We start from the raw sequence: 25,387 nt of genomic DNA on the forward strand, positions 1-25,387 counted from the left end.
AGCTAGATAGCCAGAAAGACAACAATCAGCTCACTGGTGGATTATGCGGCAGTCAACTGTTACATTCGATTTTCATTAATTCCGTATGCGCACAGCCTAAGTTGTCAACCCTTCTGATTATGTAAATTCGGCTACCGGATAGCATTGCTATCCGCTTGCACTTTCGGCTTTCTAGCAATCATTATCCTCTCCTCCCCTTCCCCCTTTTTTTCTTCTTCTCTATATTTGTCGGTCTGTCTTGGCTTCTGGGCAAGGCCAATGAAGAGCAAACCCCCCACCCAATACAGTTTGATTACTTTGGTATGGTTCCATGACTATTGCGCATAGAGTATCTAGTCACTTGCGAACCTGCATTGGAAGCGTGGCCCTTCATGGGGGGGGGCTACTCCGGAGTCGATCATTCAGCATTGTATCCGGTCGAAAGTGTTTCAGTCAGACATCAGTTTCATGTCAGAGAATTGACGCGCAAGTGAACCGACTTGCGCTTCTGCACTGAAATGGCTCCTCTGCACGACTTAAAATAGCTTCAAATTTCACACACACACAAACCAGTCTTAATTTCGCCCGTGCTTTTGCCGGCATTGTCATTCGTTCCGGCCCGAGGGGGCTGGGTAAGAATTGGCCACCATAGCCTCGTCTGACCAAGGTACTGTTCGCGCTCGAACTATGGAGGGTAGGCATATCCTTTCTCATAACCATGATGCATTTTCATTGCTTATCCTATTCGCACATGTTCACTCGGACAATCAAGTATCGATTCCATCAAACGGTGGCGCTAGGTCTACCTCTTCCCGGCCGACAACCCAGAGAGGGTGCATGGCGTCTGAAGCGGAAGACGGACACTGAAATAGCCGTACTATGAGTAATTTGGAGTCTTGCACCTTGCGGGAAGGATGGAATATGACACCGACTGGATAGATCGGCCACGAACCCGTGTGGAGACCAAAGTTGTAGGCTACCAAAGCACAGTGTAAGTCGGCATGGCATACTAACCCTGAGATCTGCACCGCTCCCAGCCCCTGGGCCACATCCGAGAGCGATCAGACAGGAAGGATCCTGAGCTAGGAATATGAGTTGTAACTTGAATTGCTCGTTTTCCCACTTGAACTGAAGGGCAGACAGCGACTTGGGTGAATCGACACCCAATGCTTCCTATTCTTTGGCCCCATTCACGCTGCATTCTGGCTGAATTGTTTTGGGGTCGAAAAGAACAGACAAAGAAATCTGTGGTGACAGGGGATTTCCTGGTAAGCAATGGATGGTGATTAGTGAACGACAATTTGAAAGAAACCGTATTTTTTGGATGTCTGTATGATCATTCGGAGAAATAATGGAAAAAAATTGGCCGTAATAATATTTTACCCCTGGGAAATTATGAACATCGGAAGGAATCCCTCCCCCACATCATTTATCTGGATATTGTGCCACTGGACGGAGTAGCCCCTACATAACGGTCACGGTGCATGGGGGAAAGCTGACGAATCTGAACGGAGACGGTCATAATATGAGATGACAATCTGAGACGGGAACCAGCAAACGATGGGGCGGTGCCTGGAAGCAAATCCGGTTTTGGCGATGATGCTTGCCTGTGTCCAAGAACTAAAAATACAGCTTGGGATGAATTTATTCTCTTTGTTGCAGTTTAGACCAACTGTGCTATTCGGAGTACTGTACTGTACCTAGTACGAATCACCAACTCCATATAACCATGCTTTAGTAGTATGCGTATCATGTGACTTCGCGAATGGGGAGACGCGCCCGACGTGTTCCGTAGAATGCGGAGATCTAAACTGAACAAAGCATGCAGGTCATTCTTCCATGACAGCGTCTCAGTGCCCCTCAGCTGCCCAGTATGCGACGCATAAGCAGTTATTTCAAGCGCCCAGTGTTCGCTGCAACTAACGAAAGCAACCAAGACCTTCGCCAGGAACCTCCAGCCCAGGAGCCTTCAGCCAAGGATCCTAGTCCGGCCCCTCCGCAATCATCTCCTCTAACCGAAGTATCATCATCTTTCTTCTCAAAAGATGGATCTTCGACCCCAGAAAGGCCAGCGCTTGAACCACTTGCTTCGCTGACACCATATAACGAAGACGCACTCAAAGATGAGACCCAAAATGATAGCTCCCCGTCATCTACAAGTCTGCTACCAGGATCGAGCTTCAACTTCTCGCAGCGTGTTGTCAAGCACGGAAAAGAGGTCGTGATGGGCTCTGATGAAGAGGACACTGACTCCATAGGCTCATTAGAGTCTCCCGCAGACCTGTTCATGAGATTCACTAAACCAACCCATTCTACGTCTTCAGAGCCTGCACGTCCTGGCCCTACAGCTTCGGCAAAGACTGATATACTCGCCCGGCTAGAAAAGCCTGCCCCATCGTACAAGAATAATCTTGACTCCCTTGTCACCGCCGCGATTGATGATCAGGAGACTGAAGCTGGTATCGTTAAGCTAAGGGCGTCTTTCGACAAGGCGGCTAATGAATCCACCCGTCGGATGGGACAGCTACATGAAGGAATTCTAACGTCAGCTCTGGGAGACAACGATGACGAGATGGACATGCAACGCCTACTTCAAGCTCTGCGCAGAACAGATGCTTTTGATCCGACCAAGGCTTGGCACTTCTTTGATTTCAAGGACGAGTTGCCTCCTGGCCTTGAATTTCCGGTCGAATGTATTAGTCCGAGATCATATCTGACCTCGTTGACAGGTAAGTGTTCCTGTGATTAATGACAACTAGGTCAAGGCTTACTCGTTCCAGCAAATCATTCGAGAGAGAGAGCTTTTCATTCCGGCATCGTTGATTTCGCTCTCTCCAGATCATTCTTGCCGGACGAGGTGATTTCATGGATCTTTCACTCCAGTGAGTCCGTTCAGGCTTCCTAGTTCCTCGCGCTGCTAATCTCCTCCGCCAGTACCGATGGAGCCACAGGACAGTATCAGACATGCGTACTGCAGGGCTATAATGGTGACATGCTCTCTCGTAGCCTAGCTATTTGTGCTTTACTGACTAGCTGTTGATTCCAGAACACAAATGCTAAACATATCAAGGCCCTCGTACGGCCAGATGACTTTCGCATACTTTTCGAACGGTTGGGAGCAATTCCGAATGCACTAGATATTCACGAACAGATCAATCCAGATGCGGATCCCAAAGGTATGGAGAACAAGCCTAGGAGTGTGACTTCCGGGATATTAAGCCATTGCAGATTACCTACAAACTATCTCCCGACACCAGGGCTTAGTGTTGTCTGTCCTGGATCTGATCTGCGGGGCAGCTGATTTGTAGGTCTCTCAAATCCTACGTCTCTCTCGACAAGTGCTAATCGATTTATAGATTCGCAGACGACACCCGAGAATACCTGTTGAGCGTTTTATTCCGGATGACGCTCGATGTGACTCTAACAAGCGTTGCCACCATCAGCTCGGAAATTGAGAGGGCAATATTTACCGTCCTGGAGAGCGCTTCGGAGGACACCGCGGAGGTCTTGGTGAGTCTGGAGTTCTAAGAGATAGTTTGCAACCCACTTACATTCTTAGATACATCGTGTTTGTACCACGACACTCAACACATTCAAAGACGCAACATTCCAAAACCGCCTTCTCAAGCATATACTGCCGGAAGCTGACTGGATCGCTCTAACCCGGTGTCGTCTGGCCGTGTCCTTCTTACTCGACAACCCAGGGCCTCTGTGCGAGCCACTAAACGAGCTGCTCAGCTTGACGCGAATCACAGACATCCTCAAGCGAGAGATCTTTGACATCAAAAAGTACAAAGGCAAAGACAAACCCGAGTACGACTACGGAGAGCTCCTCGCCATCACCTCCCTTCTCAACATTGCCGTGGATTCAGGACGGTACCAGGTCGAATTTTCGGACAGAGAGGCTGAAAAAGCATTCAACACGCAGGTGGATGTGGTGGCTGACCGTCTCAAGAAGGTCTTCAGCTTGATCGAGGATTCCGGTGCCTCCCATCTAAAGCGCACACTGGCCAAAGAAGCCCTTGAGACCTTGCACTACCGTATCGTCTATAGCGTCAGGACAAGGCCGCGCCCGAAGAAGTCGATCTATGGAACCATTGAAGCCCGGGAGTATGACCGGGATGCCTTCAAAGGGTTCTTGCCGAAGATCAAAGCTAGTGCTATCAAAGCTGGTGCTGGGACAGAGATACCGATCCGACAACACGAAGCCCCTCCCCGGTGAAGGGTACCCCATCTATTTCCAAAAATCTTCAGTGGTCATCACAGTCATAGTCAGTGGAGTGGCGAATCTTCCCAGTGCATATAATCGATGCAGCCCTCATGCAGCTCTCGACAGCATATTATTAGGTCAGAAGGAGCCGTCCCAATGCGACCGGGAATGAAAAACAGGGCTCCACTGCGACCTGCTAGCTTACTTGCACCTTGCAAGAATCATCCTTCACGGCACAAAAGCGCGGTGCAGCAACGCGCAATGCAGCAGCCACGGGCCGACAGCCTTACAGCATGCTCACAGACCTGGGGCCATTGCCTCCAGATCGGTACTCTGCAAACACCAGAATGACTGTGAAGATTATAGTTCTCTCTCAGGCTCAACCGGCCTCTTGCCCGGTTCTGTACAGTCCTTCTGCTCCAGTTACGCGCAAGTCAGCATCCGTGGTCGCATCTGGAATCTCAAAGACAACGTGGACTGCTCGGTCCTCTTCATGGCGTCTGTCAAGCACCAATATCAAAGTATCCTAGCACTGAGTCTGCCCCACATTGCGCGATAGCAGTAGTGGAAACAAGAAGGCCTCGTGAATCTATCGATATCCAGGCCCATGGAATGTTGCAACTTTCACACTTCTTCAAGCAATAATCTACTGGAGGTACTGTTTCCCAGGAATTTCGTAGTTCATGCCCCCTCTCTATATATATAGAACAATCTGTGTTATCCAGACAAAACACAGGGTCCAATCCAATTTCAACTCTATCCACGTACACACGATTTATTCACACACTACGCTTACAATCCGTAGGCACGAGGCACCGGGCACCGAAGTAGCACAGAACGGGGGGGTGGGGAAGCGTAAAATCATCATTCGGCTCGAATTGAACTCCAGACAGACACGAAGAACAGAAAGACGAAGGAGGGCCTGTATACAGAGCTAGAACGATCTTCAGTGGGAGGGAGAAGAAGAAACGACAGGTACAATAGATACATGGGGGGTTGGTGGGTGAGGTGCAACGAGGAGCAAATACAACAAGGGTCAGATATTTCTTTAAAGGGCTAATTCAAACCAAAAGTCCCAGCCACTTTAGTCGTAGAATCTCCGGTTGGTGTTCTTGCCGAAGAGCGTCTCTCGAACGGCGGGGAGAGCATCAATCTCCAGGAGACGCAGTCGCTCCTCGAACGTGTTGCTGATTTCGATCTTGCCCTGACCGCCCACGATCACGACACCACCCGCACTGTTGGTAATAACAATCAGAAGACGTTAGTTTTGAAGAAAGTCACTAAGACAGCGCGACATGACAAAAAAACACAGGAAAAGTCAAAGAGGGTTGACTCACGATCCCTCCGGCAGGGTCTCCTCCTCGTCCAGCTCCACGGTGACCTCCTTGCCGACCGTCTCGTGGAACTCCTTCTCGGCCTCCTCGATCGCCTTCTTGACGGTGTCAAAGTCCTGCTTGCGCGCGCGCACGCCAGTCTTGTCCTCGTTCAACGCGTACAGACCCTCGAGGATCAGCCCCTTCAGCACGGTCTGGTACTTCTCGGCATCCTTGGCCGCGATCCCGGAGATCTGCTCGCGGGCCTGCTGGAACAGCTCGTCGAGGAGCTCCTGGCGGGCGGAGAGGACACGCAGCCGAGTACGGTTGGCGAGGGTAGAGCGGGTGATCTGTTGGGACATGGCGGCCTGCTTGAACTTCTTCTCGTACTGGGTGTCGATGGCGGCGGTCTCCTGACGGACCAGCTTGGACTTCTCGATGGCGAACTCCTCGTCGGCCTTCAATTGGATCTCGCGGGCCTTCTCCACCGCTTCCTGGCGGATGAAGGCCGTCATCTTGCGGAGCTCGCCCGCAACCTATTCGAAGAAGAGGGGGAGTTGTTAGTTCGGGGACCCGACAGTCGCCCCCGTAGCGGGGAGGGGGGTTGGAAATGAGTAATGGTTGCGTACCTGATCATCGGAAAGAGCATGACTTTGCGACATGGTGACGGTGGATTGATAGTTTCACAAACGAAGGAAAACAAAGTACAAGCGAAAGATTGATTAATGGTAGGTAGGTAGGTAGGTAGGTAGGCCGGTGTGTAGGTATGTTGAGGGCCGTTCGAGCTTCCCGATGCGGAGGAGTGTTTCTGGGTGGAGCACTAAGAAGAGACCAACGTCAGCCTGATTGTCACTTTGTTACTCCCGGTCGGCACTGATAGTGATTGTACGGTATCACCACCACCAACAACACTTGCATGGAGGGGGTCAGGAGGAACCACCACGCAGAAAGAGAGAACTCACCTGAAACTAGAGGTACGGAATGTAAAATGTAGTTGAGCGACCTGAAAAAGGAGGGGTAGGAAGGGAGAACAGACAAGGGACAAGAGACAAGAGCCAGCAGCCAGCAGCAAGCGTCGCACTTGGCGGGATCTGCTGATCGGATCGCAGCTTGGCGGCTACTCTTCAATGTCTCCCTCTCTCTCTCTCTCTCTCTCTCCGTCTCGCTCCGTCTCGCTCCGCCCCAAATTGCCCCTTCGACTAACTTAACTTACCTTTCCCTTCTTCTCTACTCGACACAATAACCCTTCGCTCCTTGCTCTTCGCCTAAATCTATCACCTAGATTCCTCCTCTGTCCTTACCATCGTCTCCGTCAGACAATGGAGTCTGGACTGTTAGCCTGTCCTTCCCCAGTCTGATGTGTGCCTGGTCTCTCGTTCCCCGCTCAGCAGCCAATGCATGAGGACAACCTTCGCGATGGGCAATCTCGGTGACCTGTCACCTCAGGGGAGCGTCGCGGTCAGTTATTGGTTTGGTTTTCGCGATTGACTACTGAGAAGCTAACTCCCATTCTTCCTGCTAGGTTGGAGTCGTCGTCGGGCTGATCTCGACCAGTCTTCAAGCTATCGGACTGACCCTCCAACGCAAGTCGCATATCCTCGAGGACGAGAAACACCCATACGATTTACGTCGACCGCCTTACAAACGTCGAAGATGGCAGGTGCGCAGCGCATATTTCTCCCCCCCCCCTTCATTGCTTCACAATTGTCTAACAGCGCGTTTCTCTTTCTAGCTGGGTATGCTCATGTTCGTCGTTGCGAACATCGTTGGCAGTACTATACAAATCACAACCCTTCCGCTCCCCGTACTTTCAACACTCCAAGCAGTCAGTCTCTAGCCCTACGACAACACTCCCTGAGCCTCACTAACTCCCGCGATTCAGTCCGGTCTCGTCTTCAACACCGTCTTCGCCACTCTGATCCTCGGTGAAGCGTTTACAAGATACTCTCTGGTGGGCACACTTCTGGTCTGCATTGGTGCACTGCTCATCGCAATCTTTGGTGCCCTGGGAGAGCCGGCGCATAGTCTTGATCAACTTCTGCAGCTTTTGCAGCGTCGAAACTTCGTACTCTGGATGGGAGGTACAGCTTTGATGGTGCTGGCTATCTACGCAGGGTCCAGACTGCTCGATTTCCTTACGTCACCGCCGCGGTCCAAGCATACGGGGTCGCGTGGTTCTTACCGGGCACTGCAAATGTCCCCGGGGCGTGTTCGCCTCATACGCGGGCTTTCGTTTGGTATGATCAGCGGAATACTGTCCGCGCACACTCTTTTGCTTGCGAAATCGGCTGTCGAGCTGCTGGTTCGGACCGTCGTGGATCGCGTCAATCAATTCAACCGCTGGCAATCATGGGTCATTCTGCTTGCAATGATAGCGCTGGCTCTGTCCCAGCTCTTCTACCTCCATCGAGGGTTGAAATTGTGCAGTACCAGCATTCTGTATCCGTTTGTCTTCTGCATCTATAACATTATTGCTATCATAGATGGTTTGGTCTATTTCCAACAAATGTCCCAGCTCGGAGGCTTCCACGCGGGACTTATCGCGCTGGGGACGATTGTTCTCCTGAGTGGAGTTCTCTGTCTGTCCTGGCGTCTAGAGGATATCGACAGTCACGCCGCTGTGGCCGTGGCTGGGCCTACGCAAACCGGTCTGGGTCCAGGGTTGGCCGTCCTTGAAGAACTTCCGACATCCCCAATTGGCCTGGGACTCGACGGCGAGGAGGGATCGGAGCGTGAGCCATTGTTGCAAACAGCTCACCTTCCTCGCCGCACCCCGCACCAACGGGCACCCAGTCTACCTCTGTTACATGCACCGCTGAGCCATCGGGACTCGACGACGTCGACAGCGGACGTGGATCCTGCTTCCATCTGGGCCGAACTCGACGATTCCGACAATGAATACGCGGCGTTCGCCTTGCGGTCGGGTCAGCGCAAACGCGCCTCGGCTGGGCCCTTCGCAGCACGACCTCGCAGCCGGAGTGGCGCAACGACCCTGCGAGATAGTCTTCTCCGAGGGCCACGCCGCTCCAGCACCAACCCTGTGGCTCAACCGCCTACCTGGAACCAGCGCCGCAACCCGTACTCTCTCTTCGATCGTAAACAACGGCGGACATCGGCCCCCGCCTCGGAAAACCGCCAGCTCCTTCTCCACCGGCAAGGGACCTCCAATGGCCGGGGGGCCCGGGTCACAGGGTACGGCACGCAAGACGAACGAAGCGACAGCCTCGTTGCTCCCAACCACCACCAGGGATCCATGCATCTCTCACCCGGTGCAGATAGGGGTGAGGGGGGCGCCCTCCTCGCTGGTCCGAGGAGAGCTCTCCGCCAAGCGTGGGCAGGCCTACAGACCCTCACTCGCTGGACGTCGTCGAATCGGGGGCGCCAACCGTCTGACCATGACCCAGACCTCGAGGCCCATCCAGACCACCCATTCGAGCAGCGATAGTCATTCCTTCTTCCTACCTCCCTTTCCCATAGACCTTTCTACTGGACAGCCAGCAGCACCATATATGTCTCAAACAGTAGACCCAACCGAGTCTTATTTTTTCCCACTTAATGTACAACAACCACAACAATCCATACATTCCATATAACCTCCTATAGCGAAGTACTGTATAACCAATACACAGTTCTCAACTCACACCCCAAGCAAAACGAGCGCTATGCCTTCTCCGTCCCCAATTGTAATACTGCATGATAGACAACCCCCAAGAAAAAAAACAAACCAGAGTATATGTGGACAACCAACCGCCTATCAATCGACCCTTAGAGCCAATCCCACATCCACTTACCCAAAGAAAAAAAAAAAGGCCACTCAGCACTTTTACTACTCCTCTCAATCATACCCACTTAATATCAAACAATAACCCAGCGACTCCCCCAAAGCAATACCGTAGTGTAGCATCCCACCCAGATCCCACTCTATCATACGACCATGTCAAATTCCTTTCTCCCGTACTTGCGTATTTGCTACTGACGTTGGTTAGTTGCTACGCCGGCCCTGGTATCATCAAGATCTGACATCATTGGAAGACCTGCCCGGCGCGGGAACTGTATACTATACCGCATCGCCCTGCAGCAACCAACCCATCGGTCGTTTTGCTATATGGATTCTCCCATAGGGATACATCCAGCACAAGATTAGATTCCTGAGAAGAGAAAGATAGGGAAGGAATCCACCGCTACGATACGCTAATCATGGCAAGAGAATCTCAAGGAGTGATCATACATGGCATTGGTCCGCCCACTCCTTCCTGAAAGAGAGGGAACTGCATAAAAGGAAGTAAAAAGGGATTAGGTCACTGCATGGGTGGATGATAGGGTTTCGAAAAGAAAAGAAATGACAATTTATGATAAGAACACATATACTTCGCGCATACACACTCACACACGCACTTCGACAATCAGAGCTAACAGAGAACCACTTCGCCCGCAAAAAGAGGAAAAGGTCAACGGACACAGAGAGAAGAGAGAAAGAAGAAAGCACCAGAAACACCGCCACTTCCCAGCAGTCGTCTAGGAAAGACATTAGTAGAATGAATGGGAAAACAGGAAAGAAAAATCAATTTATTGCCTGGGAGCCTTTCCCAGATTTCGGAATGCATCCTTCATGATTCGATCATCCATTCTGGCCTTTGGGTTTGTTTTTTTGTGTTTTTCTGTTTCTCAATTGAGTTTTTTTTTTTTCTGCTTAATAGGCTGTTTGGCATTTATGTTGAAACGGGAGGGAAGGCGAATATAGCAGACGCGATCTTGCCAAATGCTGAGATCAGCGCGACTCGGATTGCATGCAGCACCAACAGTTCGACGATATACAGAGTATGGAAAAAGACATTGAAATCATCCCTCCTCTTGATATTCTGGATTGCTTTCTGGCATACAGCGTAGACCGGATTTTTCACATTTTTTAATCTGGTTTTGGGTTTCGGAAGTGTGCCAAATAGGTGGGGGAACAAATCGTCTGGGTATCAAAGAAAGGCCGTGGAGGAGCAAGCGTTGCGCGGGCTGATGTTTGACAAAGATGCGAACAACTTGCCTGGGCTCCTCAGGTTCCTTAGAGCGCGCGGCGGGAAGGACTCAAAGACACGCAGCTTATGCGGTGGGCTGGTGCTGAGGGGGCATCCGGTTGCCTACAGGCATACCGGGATATTGTTGACCTGCTTGCTGCTGCTGCTGGAGGTTCTGATAGTAGGCCATCTGCTGCTGCTGCTCGTTCGTCATGTAACCGGGGTGCATGCCCGCAGGGCGGGGCATGTTCTGCTGCTGAGGGTTGACATTGGCGTGGCTGACATCTTCGGGGGTCTCAGCAGGCACCTCCGGGGCGTCGACGCCGTTCTCATTGGCGGTCGGATCGGGAGCGTTGAGACAGGCCTGCAATGGAGAAGTGTGAGTCAATCGGACTCAATTGACCGAGACATTAGCGGACGCCACTCACCTGAATCAGGTTCTTGCCCTCCGGCTTGGTCACCAATGGTTGAAGCTTGGGGGTGGTGAAAGTATACACGAGACCGGTCTCAGACACGACCAAAAGCAGTACTTGAGTACCAGTGAGGACGGAGAGTTCATATGCCTGTTTTGCGACCGCGATGATGCGTCAGTACTGGTCAAGCAAATGGGGACAATGACTTCATGCAAGCATCACGCATTGATGCGGAAGACCTTAAGGCAATGTAGCGACAAAGAACAAGGAGTCGCGAATCGACAGGAATTACAAACAATCGAAGAAAAAAAGAGGTTGATGGGGGCTGAGACGCGCAAGCACGTACCTTCTTCATGATACCCGCCTTCCGCTTGGAGAAGGTGATGTGGCGACGCGACTTATCCTGAATGAACTTGATTTCAATCTTTCTGCGCTCGCGACCCGGCTTGTCATCATCATCGTCGTCGTCGTCGGCAGCGCTCATGCGAGAGCGTTTGGTGCCGCGGTTGTCAGCGGCGCCGTTACCGGCGGCCTGCTGCAGGTCGTCCTGAGTAGGAGAAGGGTTCTCTTCACCGACGGCGGTGATGTCGGCCATGGTGGAATGAGGTGGTTCAAGAGGGGGAAGGGGGGTGGAAACTTGAACGAAAAAGAATTCCTTTGAGAGAGTAGTGTGAGGAAGGAAGATACTGGGGGACGTGAAGACAAATGCCCAAAGAGGAATGATGCTTTTGAGGGGGAGGGAGAATGACCAAATCGAGTAACGCGTTTGCTTCGCAGGGTTTGGGTTCAGGACGAGAAGGAAAGAGAAACGGGGGGGGAGCGACTGAGTGAGGAGAAGGTCGAAGAAGGCAAAGTGCCGGTTGGGACAGGCAGGCGGTCAGTCACGTGGATGTGGTCGTGGTATCGTACCCCCGGGAACCGGTTTCGTACCGCTGGCTGATGGTTGGATGCATTCTTCCCATCCATCATGGCGAAGCTTCCATCCCTTTTTGTAAAACTGGTACTTCGGGTTACTCAGGACTACCTTACTTGCCCACTGATCTTCACTGTACCTCCAAGTCATCTCTACTCCTCTTCCTCAGCCTCTACCTCATCTTGCAGAGTCGCTCTCCCGCAACGCATCGGTACTCATCCACCACACACCCCAAACTTGGCTCCAATCTTTCCGTCACGTTACGGGCGGTGTCCAGACCCGACGGTGGGGAAGCCTGGCTCTTGGCCCGAGTGTCTATTGGCGCAGCCGCAGTAAGGCATTGGGGGAATCGATTGTAGAGGCCAACTCACATTCCCCACCCGAAATTTTATTACCGTATCTGTTTTGTCTGCTGGTTTCCCTCCCATCCAGAAAGGGAATCTAGTGAGCCGACCGTGGACACTGTCGTGTGTAGTCAATAGCTACACTCGCAATTCCAGTAGAACTCAAGGGCTCTGAGTTGTCAAGCTTCAAGCTCATCACATCGATCAACAACTTAGTTGCCTTAGTCCTTCAGATATGGTCATGTGCCCTTCTTCAGAATCGCATTCCACCCGGCCAGGTTCAACGGTGCTTCCTCCCGTGTACGGTAAACCCCAGTACGCACCTAGTACGGGGAGCGGCGCGCGGGCAGTTCGCCCCCAAAACCAAAACATTACCACTTTCAATACTAAACTACAGACCTAGCAATTGTGCCACCGAGACGCAGAGAGACCAGCCAGTGACCTGCAGACGCCTTGTTCTGACTGCGTAGCACCCTCGTACCTGCTAGGTACTCTTTCGCTCTCAGTCCAAAATCCACCAGCGAGCCAACCAGCTCGCCAGCTCGGTAGAAACTTCTACAGTTTGGAGGGAGGGAAAGTGCATACACCAACTCCATCCTTACACTAACTAGACTGTCACTACTGAACTGCCGCCTGTCCCCCGGGTGGTGCTCTCGCATGCATGCAACCCTATAAACTCAAGTCAGCCATGACTTACTTCCTGTAACTACCTACCATGCCAGCCGTCTCCCTCTTCAACACTCACTGACACATTTCAACAATATTCTATCATTGATAGCCCATACATCACCGACCATAACTATTACCTAACGCCCCAACTACAGCGGTATACCTCGGACACCAGCATTGGAAATGCAGGGATCCAAGAATAGCCACCGACTGCAGAGGATTCACAGGGGAACGCACGCAGCCTGAGGCCCTACTATCAGCAATAATTGCCCCAATTATTCCCACCCAGCACCAATAATATATCTTCCCCGTCCTCGAATAGCTTGTCCAGTCGGAGACCACACACGTCCTCCGCAGGTAAGCACCCATTCATCCCTTGAAACCGAAACCAGCCCATACATTCCAGAGGTTTAAGTAGGAAGAGACTGGAACAAGCCTCCGTACCCTGTGCTCAGCCCTCCGTAGGAAACCGATGGAAACCAGCGTGGACAACTAGACTAACAACTTCAACAACACAACACTGCCTGACAAACACGAAATCTGGACCATCTTTTCCCAACTCGTGCAAGATCCACCGCCAACGACAAAAGATCCCCTTCCTTGTAGGGCTGCGCCTGATCAGTACTGTACGGTTACCTTAGAGTCATAAGTCAGAGGATAAAACTAAACCTGTTCTGTGCGAGATACCCAGGATCCATTTCCCCGCGGAAATCCAACCCGAATGACGGTGACAGTCCGGACTCATGATTGATGCCCGCAATGTTTTGATGAAACGAGACAATCTACAACCACACCAACCCTCGGTCACGGCGCAAGAGAAAAAAAACTCCTACTGCTCTGACTCTCTACATTAAAAAGCACATAAAAAGATAGACACCAGCAAGATGCAACAGTAAAGCAAGCAAGCTAGCAAGCATCAAACTCCCCCTCTACTACACCTTCCCTCCATCCAATCCCAACCTTCCAGTAACAACATCGATCTTAAAGCCAAAAGAAACCGAAGCCTCAGCTCCAGGGTTACATTTCCCAATTCCCCACCAAACTTACTTCCAACCCCTCATCACACCTCACACCTCACTCACCCACTCACCCTTAGCAGCCATAAGCATAAGCATATGATAGGATCCAAGGTCAAGCTTTTAGGCGTTCCGAGCTTCCAATTGGACCCATCATCCACGGCATGGCGTTTTGGGTGGTTGACTAAAACGTATAACTAACTCCCACAAGAAAAGAGAACAATAAACCCGCCGGTCCAAATTGACCTCTTGACCACCTGCATAGCATATAGCTATCACCATTTCATCATATACCGGAAAACAAAGATGATAAGCGAATAGATGGAAAGTAGATTGACTATCGCCCCAAGCCCCTCCTAACAAGCTCCAAGCACCCCAGACCTCCTCAATATCAATAACCCATCCGAGCATACCGCAGATCCACTGGAGAAAGAGAGCCTGGGAATCTACTCGCCCCACAACCACGAGAGAAGCGTATCTCCACCCCATTCATCTGGCTTAAGTATATCCCACGCGACGGAGACATACTACAACCACCCAGTAGATAACCACCCTGGAACCTACACCCCACAATCCCCAGGGCCCCATATATACATCCCAGTACACACCTCACCTCATCAAGCCCACAAACCTCAGCTCCGAGAAATCAAGATCAGGTTCTCATCGCCACCTCCAAAAAATCTAATGAAATCACATATATCACCCACCCACAAACCAAACCCCGGAACCAATACCCTCCCCCTTCACAGTGTCCTTGCCTACCTTCCCCCAAAACAATGATAGGCTCCAGTTCCTCCGGGTTGAAATCGCCCGCCTGCCTGTCCCAGACCAAACACACACACACAAAAAAACAAGTGGCTGTGCGGTTGACGTTCGCGGAAATGTGCTGGGTAAAGTTCAAGGGAAACTGGAAAGTCAAAGGACATACACACACACACACACACTTGAGGTCATATCATCCTGTGCAATGGGGAGAGGATATACACTTAGTGGTGGATTATAGATATTACTGGGGCAATATTTATGTTCTTTGGGATTCGCTTAAGGACCTATTAGGCGATAAAGGGAAAAGGAGGGGGGGGATGGGGTGAGGCCGTGGTGTGGTGCTAGCCTTCTATGACAATAGACTGTACTTCTGGACACTGCTGGAGAGGAGCTAGAACTAATAGGCTGCTGAAGTATAGACAGAGAGTGCATTCGAGAACCTGCGACAAACGTCGACAGCTGCTATACTTCGTCTAACCGACACAGGGAAAATCAGTCCAGGAACTAACTTGACAATTATCCAGCAATTCTATAACTGTATATACCAGGGAGCCTAGAAAGACAGATCCAAGACTTGATTCGTAATATGCGGCCAGGACAACACCCACCACAAGACATGCGCTAATCTCCAGGACAAAAGCAAAAGACAAACCAGCGTTAACTGCGACTCCGTGGTGAAGGAGACGTGAGGAGATCGGAAAAAGTTCTATTTCTACAAGTGGTATGCATCAAGAAGGATGAAGCCTCGAACATCACGATGAAAAAGACAAGGAAAGACAAAGAGAGTGTAAGTAGTGTCTGGGTTGATACCTCGATCAAGCCACCAAGTTGAGGCGAGACCGCGATCGAGCTATAGTCCCCGAGTTTCTCGTCCGCTGAAAACCACCAGTTCCCAGTCCTTTGATCGACCGCGCTCATTCCTTGACTCCGCCAATGACAACGCCGAGTATGAAACAAATGATCAATCAGTAGAGAATAGAAATGCCGAAGGAAGTCAGGGTTCCGGGAAAAGAGTTGATACACCCAATCGGATCCCTTATACGTCCGTCCTTGTTTTCAGCTATATCGTCGTCGGCATTTGAAGTAATTTAGCAAAGGTGTTGATGGAGGAGTAACAGAGAGATAGGAAAAGCAACAGCAAAATAATAAATAAAGAGAATGAAAAATGTGCAAGAAGAGAAGCTATGCAGATTCCAAGGACCAGCCTTAGTTTCATTCATATGATTTTTGATTGTCTGATCTCAAGGCTCAGTGTTGTCTGCGAACAGCAAAGTCCTTGATGCCTGCACCGCCACCGCCCTTAGGACCGAGCCAGACAATCTCGATCACGCTGTGGCCTTCATCTTCCTCACGCACATACCACTGGTGAACATTGTCACCCACAACATAGGCTTCACGCAACAACCAACGGTCCTTGGTGACACCGTCCTGATCCCTCCAGCGGAGAGGACCGAGGCGGGCCTCATAACCGCGGGGGTCTTCTTCCCAAGTCTTCTCGGCATGGTCGAAGTTAATGGCATCATCGGGGGTGTTCTCATCGTAAGTGTACTTGACAAGTGAGTATCCGTTGGTGAAGACCCAGAAGGTGCGGGTTGACCGTCCAGTAGCATTGTTGACGATCTCCTCCTGATCGAAGACCCAACGGCGAAGAACTGAGCGGCGACCTGCAGCTGCAGCCACAGTGGTCATCTTGACCACGTCCTTGGTGTACCAACTGTTCCAGTGGTGAAGAGACTCGATCTTGCGACCAGACTCGTACACACCATCGACTTCACCCTTCATATCCATCTGGTAGAGAGAGGGCCAGAGAGTAAGGGGGGTGTCTCCGTAACGCTGAATGCACTGGCCAAGCTTCTGATCACCCGGTTGCTCGCCCCAAGACTGGCACTCATCGTATTTGTCCACCAAAACATCGAGCAGCGGCTTCGAAACGAAAACACCAGCACCGCCGAAAGCGATGTGACCGAAAGTGTCCACCTGCCAGCTAGCCTCGGACAGAGCACCGATGTAGTGCTTCTTGCTCGCATCAAAGAGCTTCAATTCCTCGGCAACCGTGGGGAGAGACAGGAAGAAGGTATCGTCATCGATGAAGCTGACCCACTGGGTTTGAGGGCGCTTAGTCTTGATGTGTTCCGCAAACGCCTGCACAAGACCGAAGTAACGAGCGGTGAAATCGAGAGGGGATTGAATGAGGGTCAAATCCAGACCGCGGTTACGGAAGTAAGTTTCCTGCTTGGGAATGTCGTCGTCAGAATCGGGAACAAGCACGATCAATCCGACCTTGGTGTTGCCGTAGGAGTAGAGGAGGGATGGCAGCAGGCGATCGAGACGGTCGGCAGTGGTGGCGAGACCAAAAAGAAGCTTGTCAGTCTCGTCCACCTCGTGATCAGCGGCGACATTAACATCAATGATGGGCGGGCAAGGCAGGGACGATTCCTTGTTGTCGGGTGAGACGATCATACCGCGCTCCATAACGGTCATAGGAGGAAGAACGGGAACCTCGATGCTCTCCAAGGAGCTGAACTCGGCCTTGGGGCTGACATGGTGAGGACGGAAATAGGCACGAGTGTAGTTCTTGCGTGGGAGCCATTCAGCCATAGGCAGAGGAGGCTGGATATTAGGGTCGACATCGCAGGACTTCGTCGAGGGCGACGTAGGCTGTAGCTGAATTTGAGGCGAGGTTGTTCCAGCGACGTGATCGGCCGGCTGCTTGAAACGCAAGAAAGCCGCCCGATCGAAGCGCTCAACGCACCAGAAGAAAAAGGCGATTGAGAAAAGGGCAATCAGCGGAACCGCTGTTTTCATGCGAAACACCGGCATTTTCGGGGTCTTTGTTCCGTAGTCTTTGAACATGAAACAGATGCCACAGAATTTGATTATTAGGCTTTATTTCGTGATATTAAAACGGCCCGTGAAGAGAGCGTCGTCGTCGTCACCGATTTCGAATCTCGTCAACAATCGTTGGGAGAAGCGAAGGTCGGGCGGTAAATTGCTGCAACGAGGGGAATTGGCGAATAGATGACCAAAGTATTCTCTACTGCTGGAGAGACTGTCAACGAAAGGCTGGAAGCGTCGAGACCTGCGACACGGTCACAGAGATGGCGATTTGAGCCAGAATAGAAGGTACTGTGTGTAGGGAAAGTCGCAGGGACAGCGAAGTTGTTGAGGCGATAATGAAAAGTGGCCAAAAGGGTAAATCGCGCGGACGGGAAAACGAGTCCACCAACACAACTGGACAAATGCGCCCACCAAAGGGAAGAGGATGAGAGGATGAGAGGAAGAAGGAGGAGGGGGAGAGGGGAGGGAGGAGATTGTTGATTGTCGAGTGTTGCGGGACGGAGGAGGGAAAAGGAGAAAAGAGGGAGGAGGAGGGGCGCTTGGAAGTGAATAATAAGAGCGAGACTTGAAGGAAGACAGGAGAGCGAATGTCGGACCGTCTGAAGAGTTGAGGAGAGCGAACGACAGGCAACTTTTAGATTAGTTTAGTTAGGTTAGTTTACTTCTAGCTGGGTCCCAAGTGGGAATGCCGAAGATTGGAACTGGACCACGGGCTGGGTTTCGATGGGGCCAAAGCTTTTCCACTCTCTCTGAGTCTCTGCACTTCTATTTCTTTTTCTTTTTCTCTTTTTTTTTTTTTCCCCTCCCCCTACCGAGTTAAATTAACGCGCAATCAATAAGCTTGCTCGCCCGTCGCTGGAAATTACCCTTTACCCAATTTTTGATATCCTGTACCAATCAATGCGGTTTTGAGGGTCTCAGTTTCGTCGGGATTCTCTCCCCAACTATCGTATTGTTCTTGGTTGCACTGCAGGGTCAAGTGGAAGAGAAGCGAGAGTGTGTGCTTGTGTGAGAAGGAGGAAAAGAGACAGCCAGATAGCCAGACAGATAGGAAAGAACTGTGAGGGGCAGATTGAGACAATAGTGAAGTGGTTCTTATCCTCTTCCTCTCTGGCACCTTCCCGCAATAGTGTAATCTACATCCGTTTCTACATAGCATCAATGCTCCGCCCGTATAAAACTCCACGGTCTTTTCTTCTCGCTTCCTTCTAATGAGCTCCTTTCTACACAGGTCAAAAGCCTTCTTGCCTGCTGCTTCTGGTGCAGATCCTGACTCGAGAATAGAGGCAGAATTGGCGATGGTGGATGGGTCCTTCTTGCTGCTCCCCCCACTCCTCGTCCGGTGCCTGGCCGTATTTTTCAATACCAATTACCATTGCAGGACCCTGGCCATTCACTCTACAGTCCTCAAGACACGTTGATGCCCACGATTTCGTAAGCCGATACATCCATGGTCATGTCTATCGCTGATGGAGAGATTGACATTGACAAGACGAAAGTGATAGATAAAAGTAGTCCATGGATGGCATGTTTCCAACAACCGTCAATGCACTTGACTTCCCCAGGTCCTCCCCGTCCACCAATCCTTCCGAGACCCTCAATGCACCTTTTTTACATACATGCATACAGATACAGATTAGAAAAAGCTCTCCCACCAGCAGAATCAACCGGTCAACCACCGGAGAGAGCCGACCAGCCGGATCGAATAAAGACCACCTGTTCTTTTCTAAACTCCTCGTGTTTCTCGGGTATTCTCTACAGATGTCGTGATGTGGCCCACTATGGCACGAGAGGCCGATTGTGTTCGCAACATAGTACATATGCACCATGTATGAGCACTGGTACAGAGGATGTGCGTACGCTGCTTAGTGCAGTTGCCCTCGACATTCGAGATCCCTGATCGATTGCGTAGTCGTCAACGTGCACGCCGAGAAATCTCAGACAGTTGATCGCCCGCTCTATCTATCCCAAACCCGGGCTCTCCCGTGTTACAGAACAACGGTAAGAAAGTTAAGTATCAGATGATGGGAGCCTTGAGGTGACAGCTTGTCTTTTTTTTGGGGAATGGAAAGGGGGGAGATCGTGGGTGGCGGACAATAAGAATGAGCCTTTCTATTGTTGCTCGCTCCATCCCGGAAGGGGGAAGGGTTAAGTTGCGATGGCTTCTCGGAATGTTCCAGTGGTGAGTTCGTGAAAAGCGCAGCCACTGCCGTTCTGTGAAAATGTTCTGATTTCTATTCTTATCGTTATCGTATTTCGCCTTGCTTGACTCTTTTCAAGGTTTGCTAGCAATGCATCAATGAGTCGGTGGCTGCAGGTTCAAGATTGCTTCTCTTTTGCTTCTTCTACGCAGGGTGTTTCAACACCCCCACAGATTATAGTGTAAAAAAAAGATTGCAAAACAAATACCAGTGAGTGTCAGAATGCGCGATAGACAGTCAGACAGACAGAGCATGTTGGAAGCCAATTTCAGTAGTCTAAGACTGGGATGAGCGTGTTTGGTGCAACGCCCTTTTGGATCTGCGTGCAGTTTCCCGCCGGCCCAGCCACTCAGGGGCGACTTGTTAGGGGGATGGTCCAGTAGCCCCACGGGCCGCGTGTCCCATCAGGTTGATCATCTTGCCCTGTTGATGTGGAATTACAGAGTACTGAGTAGGCAAATGTGAAAAGGTGCAACGGTGCAAAGGTGCAACGGTGCAAAGGTGCAAAAGGTGAAACTAGTCTCATTGCCCGTCAGCAACATTTCATCTATTCTATCTATTCCCGACTGTCGATAGGCCAGTCAGATTACACTCAGCACTAATCACCACCACCACCACCACTACCATTCCATGGTGCCCGTTATTGCGTAGGGACTGGAGGATCATTTCAATATTGCCCTCTTCAATCTGTTACCACTCGGTCTTCCGTCACATACACGCCCGCTCCGAGTATGATTTACTCAGTAGAATCGTACTCGAGTACACTGTACCTGGAAGAACCACATCCAAGGGACAAGAAAAGTGGACTGATTACCTGGCACCTTGTCAATGTGAACGTTCTATCTATAGCAGGTAACCATGGATATTTCTCCGGCCACATATTGAGCGCCTTACAACAATGGCCCCTCCCCGCCCGGCCGTGTCGCCGCCGGACTGCGGCGCGGCACAGTGGCAAACAAGACGACACCCAGCCTTGAGCCTCACAGAGGAAGGAGTATCGGTAATGGGCTGACAGGGCCAGAGGATTCGCCTCCGAGAATCCTGGCCATGTCTCCGTACCTGGTGGCAGTTACTCAGTACGGGTACTCGTACTCTGGCCATAGTGGATCGCGATCAGCAAGTCGAAACCATGAAACCTGAAGAACCAGAGTCCAATGATATACAGCAGACTTTCGGAGCCTGTTGTCTGGACGCGTGTACGCCAGCGACCTGCCACGGACTACGTACTGTTGCGCTTACGAACTGATTCTTCATTGATGGAACTTTTCCTGTTGTGCAACCGCATGCGTTCTCAGTCACCTGGGCGCATAGCCGGCTGGTTCTGGGGGAACATTGCAGACCAAACTTAACCATCTTCACTCGCGGTGAGATAGACAACGACAGATATAAAAAAACGATCTACAAGGTCATTCCCTCTTTTGCAGTGCCCTTGGGCGGGTGGCTATTGTCGACTCGCCAAAACCCAATGTCGGGTAATTAAGCTTGAACGCCAGCCTTGGCAGCTGTCAGGGACCCTGGAAAATTTGACGATTCGTACAGACATCATCTATCTTGCTGGCCCCCGATTGATGTACTGTCCTGAGCAGGTCTCTCCGGGTCTCCGACATGTCAGACCACATGCAGACAACAGTTCTGTCATTTGTCTTCCACAGTACATACATCAAATCCCCAAATAATCGTACAGGTTACGCAAAGTCCAAGGGCAGAAAAGAATCTCCCCCTTCCCCCCTAACTTCACACCAATTGTGGCCGCTCGGTTCCCAGCTGTCGGTCTATCAATCCTGAACAAAGACAAGCGCCCCCCACTGACAGTCAAGAACCCCATCGCTAAATCTGGAAGCATGGGCGGCTGCTCAATTGTCGACAAACGCGCTTTTTCCACATCCGGACAGGAAGAAAAAAATGGACCCCGGGATAAAAAAGCAGATGGGCAAGCACCATTGCACCCCCCGTGAACGATGACATCAAGGGCAGTTGGCAATCGATCCACAGCTTTCACAATCTTCCATCTCCGCTCCGTACTAGTGTTCGCCGGTTCTCCCATTCAGGGTCCAAAACGGCTCAGGCTGTCCTTCTCCCCAAGGGTCCGGGTTCCCGCGCCAATTGCCATCGAAGAGGGATCGGAAAACGGGACTTTTCCAACTTGGAAGTACGGGACGATGGACGATGTTCTTTCGCTATTCTTGGACTTCTTGGTGGTTCGTCAAGAGTAATTGTAGAGTGTGTCGCTTGTCGCATAGCGCCCCTTTACAAGGATGATCGGCACACTCATTGACTTGCTCATAGTCATCAACTACCGAGCATGTCGATAGAGTGTCGTCGTTCTAGCAGTACGTAGCCAATCCGCCGGGCCTTTTGACCTTCCTCCCTCCTGCCAGCAATCACCAAACCTGGTGGGTGTCATGCATAAACGCATACTCTCGCGAGAAAGGGTCTCAGTATCACCTTGACACCACGGAGTCTGTTCCGCCAACGACGTAATGCATGCAGCTTCCCGGCAGTACTCATTACCTTAATGGAGCCTTAACTAACCTCATACGGAGTATTCCGTACAGTGTAGAGCATCTCCGCCAACTAACCACCCACCCACCCGTCCACCACGAACAACAACAAGTATATGACCTCGATTTCAAACGCACACGTACTCAACCTCCCAACCACCCCGTTACCAAAACCAATCTATGAGTATATTATATCCATGATGGCATATCCCGCCACGATCGAGCCAAGTGAGGGCATTCCCAACCTCCCGTACTTCCTCCAACCTCCTCTCTACCCAGCTAGGTAATCTACATCCATATCACCCCGTCTGAACCATACACCAGCCGAGCCAGCAAGCCGGTGAACATGCAAAAATTACTACTTCTTCCTCCCAGAAAAAAGAAAACCTTTCTTCAGTAAAGGACTGGGGCAAGGAACTCCCAGCCCATACTCAGCAAGTTTTACTCAGGAAATGAGTACGTACGGTAGTCCCGCCCCCTTGGGCCGCCGGGCGAGCCGACTATCGAAAGACAGCGTGTTTCAGATGTGATCGAACGTGGGGGCGCGGGAGGGTGCGCGGCCCACTTGTTCTCCCTCTTTGAGGGGTTTCTTCTACACCTACTGCCGGTCTCTGCTTTCCTGCATGCTACCATGGCGCAGTTGATTTGAGGGTGCGGGAGAAAAAGAGGATGTGATTGAGGTAGTCTGAGCCTTTGTAAGTTCGGTTCGTGGGATGTGGTGTTCTGATTTCGTGGGTTTGGGTTGGATGTGGTGCCAGCGGTGGTGGGTGTAGACACCCGCGTAGAAAGGATGAGGATGCCTGGATACTTCGGTTGTTATCTTTTTTGGAAAGGAGAGAAAGTCAGATACGCATTGGGGAGACAAGGTGTGCGGCTTGCTGGCTTGAATTCGGGGTTGAAAAGCAGGCACAAGTACATGTACAGCACATATTCAGGTACATTCAGGTACAACAGGTCCAGTGCGGCAAGTGCTCCGGCCACGAGTGTGCCACGGAGCTTGCTTCCATCTCACAAGCTTTCACTAGCTGAGCTTGTCGCTTTGCCAGGCTGCATATGACATCTGGAAGATAGGGGATACAAGGTAATCCAAGGTCGTACATCGGCTACAGAGTGGGAAGACGGCTCATGTGTCACCAAGCAATCAACATTCAGAGTGAACTTGTGGATTATCAGGTCTATCGGCAAAAGCTCTATGATCATTAAGTGTATTCGTCGGATCGTCACTGTGGTAATACAGAGAGCATTTACAGCTACATCATTCCTCATAAGCACCCTCACGATCCTCGAACGTCATGAATTCGTGATCGGTGGCCTCATCTCCCATGATAGCCTGCCAGGTCTCCTTGACCGTGTCAATCAAGGCATCATCGAAAGCCAGGTCAAGGCTTGGGGGTGGAAGGCGGATTATACGCTCAGGTGAGTTGGCAGGCTGAGCGGAGCGGGTCTCGCCTCGTCCCCACTGAGTATAACGGAGCGACCAAAGAACTTTCGCATTGGGACCCCCGGCCGATTCAAGAAGCTGCTGTACAGCACTATCGATCAAGGCCTGTCCATCGGACCCGGGCATGTTAATGCTACCATATAAAACACCTGAGAAACATATTAGCAAGATGTTGTGAACAATCATGCAGCAGAAAACAAGAAAAATGTAGGGTGCTCTTTATCAGTCTTCGTGAAGTTTGCATCAACAGTGATCAGGCAATGTAGATAAGTTTTGAAGATAAGTCATCATAAGAGCAGGAGGGTATGAAAGGCGGGAGGGAATCAAGAATTGGCAACTTACATTGTCCTGTTGGGCACTCGCCTGTCTCGCTAGAGTGAACCAGAATGTAGACCGGAGGCGAATTATCAGCCCGCCCAAGAGAAGCACCAGGGAAAGCGACAACCGCCCCAACAGGGACCGGTCCGCCCTCCGCCGTGGCCGGGAAAAGGCTCTCGAGGGAAGACGAAACGACCGAGATGGACCGGGCTACTCTGTCACAATCACAAGACAAGCGAGCTGCTTTAGGGAAATCCCAGTTGGAGCCAATAACAAACTTGGTCTTGATGACCTCGTCGTTGGATAGCAGCAGTTGAATGCGAGAATCTTCACTCGTGGTATCCTCGGCAGGAAGTTCCAACGATTGAATGCCGGTGTTCAAAACATAAACACCACCACCAACGGCAAGGGCGCGGCATCCGACCTGAGAGATCTCAGAGCCACCACCCCACTTGACCGCGAGACTTCCGAAACCAGAGCCATAGACACCCAACGAGGCTAAATGCCTCTTGATGCGAGTCACGGCAAATCGAGCCGACGTTTGCTGTGGAGAGGCTTGCGATAGACAGAGGGAAAGCAACGGTGCATGCAGCTCGTCCGGCACCTTGAATCTAGTTGTCAAGTAATCCGTCAAGGATGCATCACCAACATCGTCTTCCAGCGACGAGCTTTCCCCCTCAGCATCATCAGCACCTGGCTGAGACGGTCCGATATGACGAATGAACCTCATCAGAGTTCGTTTCGACTTCACGCTGATCATGTCATCCGCAAATATGTCCTCGCGACTGCCAGGGACGCGATACAATCGCTTGTCACCGCTATCTCCAGGTCTGTGGATCCACCAGCTGCCGACGGCTTGAAACTCAAGCTGTCGGTGAACCTTGGACGAGACCAAGGTGGGTAGCAACTGGGAGCGGGCATAGATAAGCTGCGGAGACAGCGAGAGAGTGTATGCTCGAGAGGCGGACAATTGTGTACCGACCTCGGGAGATCCATCTCCTAGGCGTACGCTAGCATTTTCAAAAGGGTGGTCGCCAGTCTCTTCACTTATCCATACCCGTCAGACAGTGCTCAGATTGTAGCTCGAGAACGATGGACATACCACTGTTGACTCTGTTGGCCCACTCCTCGGCTTCCTGAAGGCTAAATGCAGCTTCGGCGCCCCCGTAGTAGGGATTCCTGTCAACGTGCAGGACGTTCTTACCCGACCGAGACAGGGCCCTGTCAAGCACCCAGCAGTCAGCGATGCAGTTGACAAGCACCTTCATTGAATAGAACTCACAGTGCTAGGAGAGACTGGGCCAGCCCAGTGCCAGAGATTGTTACATCCCACGGCGTATCCGCTAGTGACTCCATTGCGATGATGACTTGGCAGCATACAAAGCTAGAATGAGGGGCTTAGTGCTGTAGTGTTGTGTGTTGAGCAAAACCAGCTGCCGTCACGTTGGATGACAAGCTGT

General features: G+C 51.3%; 8 protein-coding genes across 8 annotated transcripts; 3 read left to right on the forward strand and 5 right to left on the reverse strand.

Moving 5' to 3' along the window:
- The first annotated feature begins 1,720 nt into the window (after positions 1 to 1,720).
- On the forward strand, positions 1,721 to 4,537 carry BO82DRAFT_123976 (uncharacterized protein). Its single transcript, XM_025629906.1, has 7 exons — positions 1,721 to 2,708; positions 2,760 to 2,861; positions 2,914 to 2,966; positions 3,026 to 3,155; positions 3,208 to 3,283; positions 3,336 to 3,489; positions 3,539 to 4,537. The coding sequence occupies exons 1-7, from the start codon at positions 1,853 to 1,855 to the stop codon at positions 4,199 to 4,201; spliced, it is 2,034 nt and encodes a 677-aa protein (XP_025490021.1). The 5' UTR covers positions 1,721 to 1,852; the 3' UTR covers positions 4,202 to 4,537.
- A 331-nt stretch (positions 4,538 to 4,868) lies between these two features.
- BO82DRAFT_356027 (H(+)-transporting V1 sector ATPase subunit E) lies at positions 4,869 to 6,555 on the reverse strand. Its single transcript, XM_025635608.1, has 4 exons — positions 6,465 to 6,555; positions 6,132 to 6,322; positions 5,527 to 6,038; positions 4,869 to 5,424 (listed from the first exon to the last, which is right to left on the reverse strand). The coding sequence occupies exons 2-4, from the start codon at positions 6,162 to 6,164 to the stop codon at positions 5,274 to 5,276; spliced, it is 696 nt and encodes a 231-aa protein (XP_025490022.1). The 5' UTR covers positions 6,165 to 6,322; positions 6,465 to 6,555; the 3' UTR covers positions 4,869 to 5,273.
- Positions 6,556 to 6,675: 120 nt separating this feature from the next.
- Positions 6,676 to 8,947, forward strand: BO82DRAFT_433830 (DUF803 domain protein; the record flags this gene model as incomplete). Its single annotated transcript, XM_025640908.1, has 4 exons — positions 6,676 to 6,960; positions 7,025 to 7,162; positions 7,235 to 7,327; positions 7,385 to 8,947. The coding sequence occupies exons 1-4, from the start codon at positions 6,901 to 6,903 to the stop codon at positions 8,945 to 8,947; spliced, it is 1,854 nt and encodes a 617-aa protein (XP_025490023.1). The 5' UTR covers positions 6,676 to 6,900.
- A 1,646-nt stretch (positions 8,948 to 10,593) lies between these two features.
- BO82DRAFT_403924 (MADS-box domain-containing protein) lies at positions 10,594 to 11,516 on the reverse strand (the record flags this gene model as incomplete). The annotated part of the gene is made up of 3 exons (XM_025639410.1): positions 10,594 to 10,872; positions 10,937 to 11,071; positions 11,268 to 11,516. The coding sequence occupies 3 exons, from the start codon at positions 11,514 to 11,516 to the stop codon at positions 10,594 to 10,596; spliced, it is 663 nt and encodes a 220-aa protein (XP_025490024.1).
- A 4,360-nt stretch (positions 11,517 to 15,876) lies between these two features.
- Positions 15,877 to 17,448, reverse strand: gfsA (glycosyltransferase family 31 protein; the record flags this gene model as incomplete). The annotated part of the gene is made up of 1 exon (XM_025631601.1): positions 15,877 to 17,448. The coding sequence occupies one exon, from the start codon at positions 17,446 to 17,448 to the stop codon at positions 15,877 to 15,879; it is 1,572 nt and encodes a 523-aa protein (XP_025490025.1).
- A 611-nt stretch (positions 17,449 to 18,059) lies between these two features.
- On the reverse strand, positions 18,060 to 18,770 carry BO82DRAFT_124043 (uncharacterized protein). The gene is made up of 2 exons (XM_025629908.1): positions 18,333 to 18,770; positions 18,060 to 18,274 (listed from the first exon to the last, which is right to left on the reverse strand). Exons 1-2 carry the CDS (start codon positions 18,623 to 18,625, stop codon positions 18,232 to 18,234), a joined length of 336 nt encoding a protein of 111 aa, XP_025490026.1. The 5' UTR covers positions 18,626 to 18,770; the 3' UTR covers positions 18,060 to 18,231.
- BO82DRAFT_124042 (uncharacterized protein) lies at positions 18,771 to 19,549 on the forward strand. Its single transcript, XM_025629907.1, has one exon. It carries the CDS (start codon positions 18,917 to 18,919, stop codon positions 19,364 to 19,366), a length of 450 nt encoding a protein of 149 aa, XP_025490027.1. The 5' UTR covers positions 18,771 to 18,916; the 3' UTR covers positions 19,367 to 19,549.
- Positions 19,550 to 23,299: 3,750 nt separating this feature from the next.
- On the reverse strand, positions 23,300 to 25,283 carry BO82DRAFT_314245 (putative Rab geranylgeranyl transferase escort protein; the record flags this gene model as incomplete). Its single annotated transcript, XM_025632505.1, has 4 exons — positions 23,300 to 23,758; positions 23,952 to 24,968; positions 25,030 to 25,148; positions 25,210 to 25,283. The coding sequence occupies 4 exons, from the start codon at positions 25,281 to 25,283 to the stop codon at positions 23,424 to 23,426; spliced, it is 1,545 nt and encodes a 514-aa protein (XP_025490028.1). The 3' UTR covers positions 23,300 to 23,423.
- Positions 25,284 to 25,387: the final 104 nt, after the last annotated feature.

This window comes from Aspergillus uvarum, assembly GCF_003184745.1.
Source record: "Aspergillus uvarum CBS 121591 unplaced genomic scaffold BO82scaffold_42, whole genome shotgun sequence".
Taxonomy (NCBI): Eukaryota; Fungi; Ascomycota; class Eurotiomycetes; order Eurotiales; family Aspergillaceae; genus Aspergillus; species Aspergillus uvarum.

Coding starts and splice junctions, on each gene's coding strand:
- BO82DRAFT_123976 (XM_025629906.1), top strand. CDS start 1,853: ATGCGACGCATAAGCAGTTATTTCAAGCGCCCAGTGTTCGCTGCAACT. Junction 2,862..2,913: donor TTCATGGATCTTTCACTCCA/GTGAGTCCGTTC, acceptor CTCCTCCGCCAG/TACCGATGGAGCCACAGGAC. Junction 3,156..3,207: donor TCCAGATGCGGATCCCAAAG/GTATGGAGAACA, acceptor AAGCCATTGCAG/ATTACCTACAAACTATCTCC.
- BO82DRAFT_124043 (XM_025629908.1), bottom strand. CDS start 18,625: ATGCTATGTAGAAACGGATGTAGATTACACTATTGCGGGAAGGTGCCA. Junction 18,275..18,332: donor TATCAAAAATTGGGTAAAGG/GTAATTTCCAGC, acceptor TTAACTCGGTAG/GGGGAGGGGAAAAAAAAAAA.
- BO82DRAFT_124042 (XM_025629907.1), top strand. CDS start 18,917: ATGGTCATGTCTATCGCTGATGGAGAGATTGACATTGACAAGACGAAA.
- BO82DRAFT_356027 (XM_025635608.1), bottom strand. CDS start 6,164: ATGTCGCAAAGTCATGCTCTTTCCGATGATCAG. Junction 6,039..6,131: donor ATGCTCTTTCCGATGATCAG/GTACGCAACCAT, acceptor TTCTTCGAATAG/GTTGCGGGCGAGCTCCGCAA. Junction 5,425..5,526: donor GAGACCCTGCCGGAGGGATC/GTGAGTCAACCC, acceptor TATTACCAACAG/TGCGGGTGGTGTCGTGATCG.